General features: G+C 42.0%; 1 protein-coding gene across 2 annotated transcripts; it reads left to right on the plus strand.

Annotated features, from left to right (window-relative positions):
• Nucleotides 1-857: 857 nt before the first annotated feature.
• Nucleotides 858-9777, plus strand: LOC129730004 (titin-like). 2 transcript variants are annotated; one of them, XM_055688945.1, is made up of 7 exons: nt 858-1070; nt 4015-4168; nt 4237-7221; nt 7297-8901; nt 8965-9270; nt 9338-9428; nt 9494-9777. In XM_055688945.1, the coding sequence occupies exons 1-7, from the start codon at nt 1054-1056 to the stop codon at nt 9637-9639; spliced, it is 5304 nt and encodes a 1767-aa protein (XP_055544920.1). In that variant the 5' UTR covers nt 858-1053; the 3' UTR covers nt 9640-9777. The 2 variants fall into 2 exon arrangements, with proteins under 2 accessions (XP_055544920.1, XP_055544919.1); XM_055688944.1 differs by lacking the exon at nt 858-1070 and adding an exon at nt 1430-1664.
• The last annotated feature ends 255 nt before the right edge of the window (nt 9778-10032 follow it).

Consider the following 10032-nt stretch of genomic DNA (forward strand, 5'->3'; position numbering starts at 1 on the left):
TAAAATAATTGAAAGGTTCATTTTATTCCGGCTTCGAATCTACGAACCGTACAAAGTGAGAGATAAAAAACCAAGAAAGCCGATCTATGACATTGTAGTTATTTTAGTATAGAGAACATTATTCAATTTAAAAGAAAAGAAAATTATCGCTGTCGATTAGTATTAAATTAACAGGGTGTCGAAAACCTGGAAAAACCATTTCGGTCTAAACGAGAAAATGTTAGGCTTGTTAGGTGGTGCTTAGAACCAGCGATAGATTTATTTGAGAATTGGCGTATGGAGATGCTCTTAAACTAAACACATCGCCTAAAAAAATTTAGAACGTTATATTTGGCTGCACACGTCCTGCACAGAGTCTATGTTTATAATAAGAGTCCCGCAAAGATGAAACCAAAGGAACCTAATCAGTGTCAAACGAGGGTACTAATCGAGCAATGTAAATAAACGAGGTGATAATGTTAGGAGTGGATGAAAAGTGTTGTAATTGAGCGTAATGAAGAATATGTGATTTTTCCGAAGTTTTACTTACACATTTAAATCCAACATTAAACCTGTACACTGGTTTACTTAAATTTAACAAAACATCACCGGTGTAATCTTTCAAAACTGTGTACCTTGTGAAGAATTTCAAAATATGATATTCGCTTATGCATGGTGAAAAACAGAACTGTATATTTCTTGGCAACAAACGGCACAAAAACTGTGTTGCCGAAACGATAGATTTTCTCTTCGCGCGACTCTATATACACATAGACTCTGGTCCTGCACGGCTTGGTAGCAATTCTTTTTCCGAACTGTTCCCCTGAACTGCGCACTTCGGCACTGCCAACAAAAAAAGAACTAAAAAACATCGGAAATGTCAAAGCGCTTGAAACCTTGAACATTAGAAAATCATAGCAGACGATTCTCATATGTAAACTTTGTGTAACGCCATAAAAACCTTTTAAATATGTAAAATATTAGTTTTGAACGATTGTACACATATTTATCTTTTTCGCCGAGCTTTAGAATATTGCATTAGTTGCTAGTTACGGTTACAGTAGCGGTGTAAAAATGGCTGATAATGTAAGGTAAGCAATTAACAGTACAAGCTTCCTTCCTCAATCGTTATGCTCCCAAATGTCGAAGCGGCTGGTCAGTGTGCGAGAAATACTATAGTATGTGTACGATACAAACTTTCGGGTATTTTACATTTTTAATTAAAAACCTGAACTAAAATCTTTGAACGCAGAAATTACGAACCATTGATTGGCAAGAACTTTGTGTTGTGAGTTTTATACTAGTGCGATATGATTAGTAAGATGTTGACTGATTTTTATGGGTTTTGTTTTGATACTGCCAGTTTCCCGAACCGGTCCTCACCCCGTAGTACATACATCGTACACGATTGTAGTGGTAGCGTTGCAGCGGTTATGTGGCTATCAGCTTTCTTGCTAGTAAGCGTGCGGCTCTGTACGGCTAGTCCATTCAGTTAGCCCGTGAAAGTCTTCGGTGCAGAAAGGCTTGCCTTTTCGAAAGCACAATTCTTTTATTTTTCGTTCCTACCGGAGTTGAAGCGTTTTGTGACTGTCCCCTGGGCAGTCAACCAAAATGGTGTTCTTTGACAGCAGTAACCGGGAAAAATCGGCCCATGAATGGTTCAACGAGATCAAGCAGTATGAAAAGTGAAGTATTTTTCAAGTGTCTTTTTTCGTGGTAATCTATCTATCCGGATGTGCTCTAAATATGTTGCGGCCATTCAAATGTGCGCAATGGCCAGTTCTGACAGATAATTTGCAATAAGGGGTTTTCCGGAGAGTGTTCCCGATACCGAATGGTTCATGTTATGCCGTAAAATTCATGGCGATTGTCACTTATGTTCGCTCAGTCTGAGGAGGGGAAAAATCGATAGTGGAGCTTGTCGATTTTCTGGAAATCTTCGATACTAGACAGCTTTTCACACAGCTGAATATACGGGAAGGATCGCGTAACGTGTGTGTAGGGAAAGTGTCTGCCAATGCAGCCTCCACCAATGCGTAATATGCGTATACTAGCGAAACTTAATCGACACTTACATACGTCAGCACAGTTTTATTTCTCAGATTTCTCAAGCACATCATGGCGAAATCTTTTTTTCAGCATGAGATTTGTTAACACCAAAGCAATCGCACATGGAAAATTTCTTGCATTTAGTTGTTTTTCTCTCGGGAGACATTTTGACGATCGAAGAATGCTAAGAGTAAACATTCGTTTTTTGCTTCCCACATTAGGCTGTGAGAGCTGTTAGAGGAAGAAAAATCGCATCTCTATGCGATTATTTTTAATCGTACAACATTAATCTGCCAGCAACAATTGCATTTGTGGAGTTGCAATGAATGTTGACGCCTTATCAGTAGTAATTGTGTAAAATTACTCTATTTTCCTCGTCGAATGCTTCGGCCTCTAACCTTAGCAAAATGAACTTTTGTCATTTGACACCGGATAACCGGACTGTTTGGTTTTCACCTTTCTTTTCTCTTATTTACCACTACTATATGTGACACACCGTTGGGTATTGCTAGCCGATAGACGTTCGGAAGTTTGTGACGCTAACACAGCCAAGAAGCAATAAACAAACAAAAAAGAATCTATGATTATATGTTTATTGTTCTGTTTTTCTTTTTCAATCCTTTTGACATTGGACGCAATCATTGAAATGATTTTTTAGTAGTATTTTCAAAGATTTGTATGATACGAATAATGAGACATTGTCTGTCATGATAGGTATTGAAAGTTGATGAAAAGTTTCAAGGTCGTGCAAACATTCCACGCACAGACATCGAGAGTAGATACCAACGCCAACTGTGGTATTCTCGATTTCTGTGTCAGTGAAAAAATTGACAGAACATCCTCGTTCCTTAACGTCCACTAATGTTCGCTAACATTGGACCAGTTTGATATCGTAAAAGTAAAGAATGTATGAAAAGTTGTCTCGAAGGAAAATCTGTTTTTGTTATCAATCTGTTATCAATGTTATCAATCAAACTAATTTTATCTATCAACCGTAGCTTTGTGCCAACCATGCGGTCATTGCATACTGTTTTCTATCTGTTAGATATCTCGGAAGGGATAACGGAAATAGTTTTCGAATACGTTATCGCTTGCTTTACTGGTAGCAGTTTTTTTGACACGCATTTAAACGCTATGCGTCCTACGAAAATGTTATATATAACATCCTTTCTGATTTAAAAGCGATTAGTCATTATAAAAATAAACGAAGAAAACTCAATTATCGCGACAAAAACTGCACAGAGCCACATACATTACTGTTGAAGTCGAAATCAGTGCATTTTCATAAACATTTAATTAAGAGCAAAACAAACAGTGACGCGAGCCCAGGAACCGGTTCTTTTTTTCAACATAGCACATAGGTGATAGTTATAAAGGTTGAGCGTAATTATCGTCATTATTTATTGAATGAAGAAAAATCATTGCTAAATGAGGTGTGTAATTAGCGCACGTGAATTCGACAATATCGGACTCCTAGCCACAGGTTAGCAGAAAAAAAACAACATAAATCATTAAGAAGTACTTGGGCGGTAAAATTATTTTGCTAAAAAATTCATGAACTGGCGTGAAGCATAAAAAAACTGCCCTTCCTCGCTGTTGAACGTGAAACTGATGATGTATTCAAAATCTGGAAATACATACCTGAAAAATGAGGGAATATCATAGAAATAATGTTTCGATCAGACCAATTGTTTGCGCCCAAGAGGCCACCGTTTTCGATAGCGAGGTATCCGATTTAACCAGCGAATACATCAACATCTTAACTTATCCTGAGTTCTGTGTTTTTGCCTTCGTGTTAACTACCCTAGTTTTTTATGCCCCGAGCTACTTGTGGATTCAACTCTTGTTAATACCCGGTTTTATCTACGGAGGAATAAAATATTGGAACCTTGAGATTTATATGACCTTAGCTTAGTGCCGGTTACTTAGGCTGGGGCTCAATTATTTTCGTCACTAAAACCCATCGTTATTTTCTTCTATACCCAGAGCTCCAATTCGCTTGTCCGACATCGATAATCTGTTAGAAGACAGTATATTCGAAACGACAAATGGCGCCAAGCTGGTGGAGTATATGAAAACCAAGCGCACAGGAGGACGAATGCGATTGCAGAATATTTTCGAGCAAGTTGCAGCGCAAGTGGTACGTAGAGCAAAGTACAGAGCCCCTTTTATCCGAGCAATCAGTTCAAATGATCCATCCGCTTTCAGAGACGACCACGTTTTAATCTTCGAGGTGACACATCCGATCCCCAACCACTGCCAGATTCCCCAAATGAACAGGAGGCACTGAATGATGATGCAGAAGCTGGTCCGTCATCACCACCCGAGGAGATTCCGGCCACCAATCCGGACGCTATCGAAGCGATTGTGGCAGAACCAGTCGTACCCACGGCGTCAGCGTCATCATCCGCACAGAATGATATCCCAGTGACTAGTAGTCAAGTCAGCAGAAAACCCACAACCAGATCACCCGCTGTATCATTAGCCAGAGAGGTAATGATAAACCAGTATCATCGTACGAATGCTGCCAAGTGTAATTTTTTGAAACAGTTGGCCACTAGTACACCGAAGGTCGATACTAGTGAAACACTGAATCGAATATCAACTTTCACGACATCAATTTCCCCCATCGTGGAGAATATCGATTCACCAGCTATTGAATCTCAGCCAGTAGTAGAATGTTTCCCGGCAGTACCAGCGAACGCACTCGTTCCCAACGGAGCTCCCGACAGTCAACGGTGCGGCTCTCCGATCGTTCACCAACTACTTGCACCATGCTCACAAGCTGTAGCTGGACCGGAATCATCAACTCCACAGAAGGTCATTGTGGTTCGAACAAACGATCCCCAAGTAGAGGTACAGTTGGCACCGGAATTGGAAAACATACGTCCTCCATCGCCTGATGTAATTATCCCGGAGACGCCAAGCCCCGCAAAAATACCAGACGAGTCACCCCGAGTTCCACATGCACCGTTACAGCCTCGTAGGCTTACTGCCACTTTCACAGAGATGGAGAACGGTTTTCAAAATGATGCAGATGTCAGCGATGTGATGACATCCGATGAAAGCGCTCCTATCATTGCAATAGAAGTACTACAAGAAAATGATGATGATGAAGAAGAAGAGCTTGTGACTCCTGCATTGAATGTATCTTTACCGAAAAGTATTCTTAAAGATGCCGACGTATCGCTTCGAAAGCGCAACTCATTTCGGGTGTCCTTTTCGCAGCAACTGGTGGAGCAAAGAGAGATTTCACCTGCTCCGTCCATACCGGAGGCTCATTACTCCAGCTGCTCAGATGATAGTAACGAAAGCGACATTGACGAGGATGAGTTCGAAGTTGTAGATGAAGTGTACAGCGATGATAGCGCTGATTACGGTGCCGGTGTTGATGAAGAGTACGAAGAAGTGGAACCAGTTCGAGCTGACATAAACAAAAGTTATGTTGCCATATCCGAGCGGCCAGGATCACCGCTGCTCAACGTGGTTGACGAAGAACCTGGACAGTGGTTTGGATCGACCACACCCAGGGTGGATAATGAGAAAGGACAACTGTCGCCAACGACTGCCAACAAAAAATATGACAAAACAAACTTGCAGCTGGTTGATATAATCACTGACTGGGATGACGAAGATGACGACGATGATGATAACCATGGCAAAGATGGTGATGAACAAGAGTCGGCCGAAAAGTCTATTGATGAGATACCTGAAACGCAACAACCGGCCAACACTACCAAACTAGATGCAATGGAGCTTACTGCCAGCGACTTGGAACAAAGCGCTGTCCGTTTGATAGATCTCCCATCGCCCCCCAAACAAGCGGACGTACCGATGGAGCAAGATGAGGAAACAGACACACCTCTTTCTCCACCACCACAGTTTACTGATTCGGCTAAAAAACGTTTTGCGGCTGCAAACGATGAAGCAGTTCTCAACCGTCTTCACAGTGAACTAGCAAGCTCTGAAGCGTCGCCACAATCGAGCGGTAACGAGCTCAAGGATGGTTCTTACGAGAAAATTCCAGAGACACTAGTAGAAATCGCACAATCCTTTCGTGATGCTCCTCCAACATCCGCAAACAATGCAGCACCTTTCGCGGACCCGAACCGTTGTGTCGCTATACAAGCTAAGACTAAAAGAAGCCGGAAGAAAAAAACAGTTGATCCAGCTAAGGAGTCATATTTCAATACCATGCAAGAAACGTTCGCAAGACCAGCATCTCCTGCCGAACCAGCACTCACCACTACAACAAAGCGCAAACTGTATGCTGCAAAGCCGACAGAAAATGAGACACCGAAAAGTAAACCCAGTAATGCAGATGGCCATATTCTGCTGGATCTGCGTGTAGTACTAGAGAAACTGCAACTTCCAGTAGAGGAAAATGAAGCCAATCTTGAGATAAAAAATGAAGAAGTTTCAGCTGAAGAAATAATCCTCGCCGTAGAACCTGACAAAAATACAGAAACAGAACCTTCAACTGATATAGATAAACCCGAATCTGTGGAAACAGATAACGCTAAGGAAGAGAATAGTAAACCAAATCGTATGAACGGAGTCACTAAAAAGACTAGATACAAAGCGAAAAAAGCTGATACTGAAGAGAAAGAACAGCTGATCGAGCAAACCGAGCAGCCGGCGGCCAAGCCAGAAGAGAAAAGGCCGAGAAAAGCTAGTAAACGCACTCAGCCTCAAGCTCCAGCAACGGAAGCTCTCACTACCGAACCCGAGCCAGTGAAATCCTCTAATGTAGTAAGCACCGACGTAGCCGAACCAAGCTCACCCGCAAGAAAAACAAGCCCACGCTCACGAAAGCACAAAAAAACGAGCAACGAGCCAGATTTACCCGAAAAGGGCACTGATAAACAGCAGCACAATTTAGCAAATACTGCAAGCAGTACGATAGCACTCAAGCCCTCGAAAGCTACAAAACCCAAAACCAAAACTGTGGAATTAAATGTCACTCCTGAACCAGCAACGGAGGAGCTGGGCTCCCCCGAAGTACAGTCCGCCAATCAAAGTCTCCCAGAGACGACTGTATCAACCGTCTGTTCTGAGGCATCCAACACAGAGAAAGTTTCGGAGGCATCTATTACAACCGCTCCGCCGGAAGCTGCAAGTTCCAATGGTCCTTCGGAAGAAGTTAAGGAGCCCGAGTCGGCGACACCGATGACTGTTGTACATTGTAATCTGGTAAGTTAAAGCGAAATGTAAAACACATTATCGGTGTTTTCGTCAATTTTTTTTTATTTTTATTTTTTTTTGTAGAACGATGTCGGTGATCGAGTGCGAACTTCTGAAGATGAAGAATTTGCAGGTTTCGAAACAGTCCCTGTGCAGTTGCCGGAGAAAAAACGCCACATCAATAGAAAGAAAGGCGCGAGAAATCTTCAGAAGGAAGAACCCGCCGCCAGTCTTGTCGCTGGTACTGAAAACATTCCTCAGCCCGCGGATCAGGAAGTACACGCTGCAACTAAGTCTCGCAAGCAAAGGTATCGCAGTAAACCAAACAATAAACCACAATCTCAACCGCCTCCTGTGGAATTGTCAAAGCCGGAAGAAGAGGTCGATAGTTTACCACTGAAAAAACGAAAAGTCCGAGAAAACTCAAATGATAGTTCCGATGAGAATGCTACGATTGAAACGACTTCAGATACACCACAGTTGCGTGTTACACTGAGCCCTATAGTTTTTGAGGGAGAATTGCCGCAAACCGTCACGGAAAGCTCTAAAGATGTTGAATCACCACCGCAGGATATCGAGCCTCCTAAGTCTAAAACCCTTAGCATGCATCGTCGAGACAAGACTAATACTGTAAATGAAAACAAAGAAACTAATGATAGTGAGACACCACCACAGGATATCGAGTCTTCTAAGTCTAAAACCCATAGTAAGCGTCATCGTGACAAGGCTAGAACTGATCATGAAAACGAAAAAACTAACGATACTGAGGCACCACCACAAAATATCGAGTCTTCTCAACCTAAAACTCTCAGTAGACATCATCGTGCCAAGACTAACACTGGTAATGAAAATAAAAAAACTAACGACAGTGAGGCGCCACTACAGGATACCGAGTCTTCTAAATCAAAAACCCTTGGCAGGCATCGTCGAGACAAGGCAAAAACTAATCATCAAAACAAAGAAACTAACAATCAGGGGGAACCACCACAGAATATCGAGTCTCCTAAGTCTAAACCCATTAGCAGGCATCGTCGTGACAAGGCTCAAACTGACCATGAAAACAAAGAAAGTAACGATCAGGAGACGTCGCTACAGGACGTCGAGTCTTCTAAATCGAAAACCTTTAGCAGGCATCGTCGAGACAATACTAGCAATATTGTTTTCGAAAATGAACTAAAAGTAGTATTACAAAAGCTACCGGAAAAGCGACTTCCACGATACCTACGGGACTACGACGATGCGCTGGATAAGACATGGAAGCCGAATCAAACTAAACTGTTGAAAGAAAAAACTAATTCACTTCGTCGGCATCTAGACAAACAAGGAAATAACAGTGAGAGCAGCGAGACGGAACAGCCAGCGCGCCGTAGCAAACGGAATTGCCGCATTGCATCACTTATTCTCCTAACTAACCCATTCATCAAGTCGGCGTCTCAAAAACCGAACTATCTGCCGATGTCACTAGAAGAGATGTTAGAGGCTGAGCATCTAGCAAAGGAGATAGTTCAAAAGCAGAAGCGACGTTACAAGAAGAGGCCTCGTAACGAAGCACCCAAAGAAACGGACTCTGATGCAATAGAGACCGAGAGTCGAAAACGTGCCCAAGATCAGCCACCTGAAGATCAACTGCATACAAAGAAAAGCCGCCTACAAACTAACCCCGACGGAACAGCAACGGACACTGACACTGTAAGTCAACTTGTATATAACAGCACACAGTCACAGCCTAATGCCCAATTTTTTTTCCCACAGAATCTTGCGAGCAGTAGTGGCAGTGAGGCACATTCGACACACTCGACACATTCATTCGGTGAAATTTGCCATGAAAAACACGAATGGTTGGCTAAACTAATGCATGGAACGCACCGGGAAGAGTCACTACCGGCGGGTCCTGGCACCGGGGAAACAATTCACTTCAAACTTAATGATCTAAGCTTTCAAGAACGGAACGGAATCCAGTATTCGTTCTTTGCCTACTCTGAGCGGGAAAATTGCGGCTTTCTCCGATTTGCTCCGGCGGCATACAAGAAGAAAACTCTTACTACGAATTTTCAACTGGTAAGAAATGCAACTGATTAGGTTAGTTTAGCTAGGCTGAGCTAATATGGTTTTTTCACTGTTTTAGAAATTTTTAATGCTCAGTGGACAGTTACATTTTCATATTGATGGTAAAGACGCACTGGCAAAGGCGGGCGAGTTCGTGATTATTCCAGAAGGTAGGTCCAAAATACTGCTATGAAAATCTGACTAGCGTGTGTTAACCAAACGAATTTAATTTCAGATTCAAAATACAGCATAAAAAATGGGGAAGAGATTTCTCTAGTTTTTATGATTAAAGTTATTAGCATTGCCGGACAATTATCGATAGATACTATGCAGACTACGCCGCCGATGGAGTCGACAGAGGATTACATGCTGGAGAAATAGGTATTCTGTCAGCTTTTTTTTTATTAGAACATAAGTTTGGCAATAGTTGTGGATAGTTTTGCTCGATTTGTCTAACATCATAAACCGTAACTAGTAACATAGTGAAATGCATTGGATGTATATTTTTATTTAGTTGGACGACATTGTCTGGATATGGCAGAGTAGAACAAAAGAATGGACCATATAACTATAACTAGACCGCTTTTGTAGGGAGAAGTTATGATATGACTTTTTTAACTAAATAGTGTCTCAAAACAAGCGATTTAGTGCGAAACGCAGCATTAGATGAAAGAGTCTGAGAAGCAAAAAGTTTGTAGCGTAAAGCTTTGCTGCGACTATCTGATTCATTAGTTCCGAAATTGCGTCGGTACGAATGTTTTTCTCGAACAAACT

Source organism: Wyeomyia smithii, chromosome 3, assembly GCF_029784165.1.
Source record: "Wyeomyia smithii strain HCP4-BCI-WySm-NY-G18 chromosome 3, ASM2978416v1, whole genome shotgun sequence".
Classification (NCBI taxonomy): Eukaryota; Metazoa; Arthropoda; class Insecta; order Diptera; family Culicidae; genus Wyeomyia; species Wyeomyia smithii.

Excerpts from the sequence above, each read along its gene's own strand:
- LOC129730004 (XM_055688944.1), top strand. The coding sequence starts at position 1,591 with ATGGTGTTCTTTGACAGCAGTAACCGGGAAAAATCGGCCCATGAATGG. Across the intron at positions 1,665-4,014 it reads GAGATCAAGCAGTATGAAAA|AGCTCCAATTCGCTTGTCCG; the intron begins GTGAAGTATTTT and ends TTCTATACCCAG. Across the intron at positions 4,169-4,236 it reads AGCAAGTTGCAGCGCAAGTG|AGACGACCACGTTTTAATCT; the intron begins GTACGTAGAGCA and ends ATCCGCTTTCAG.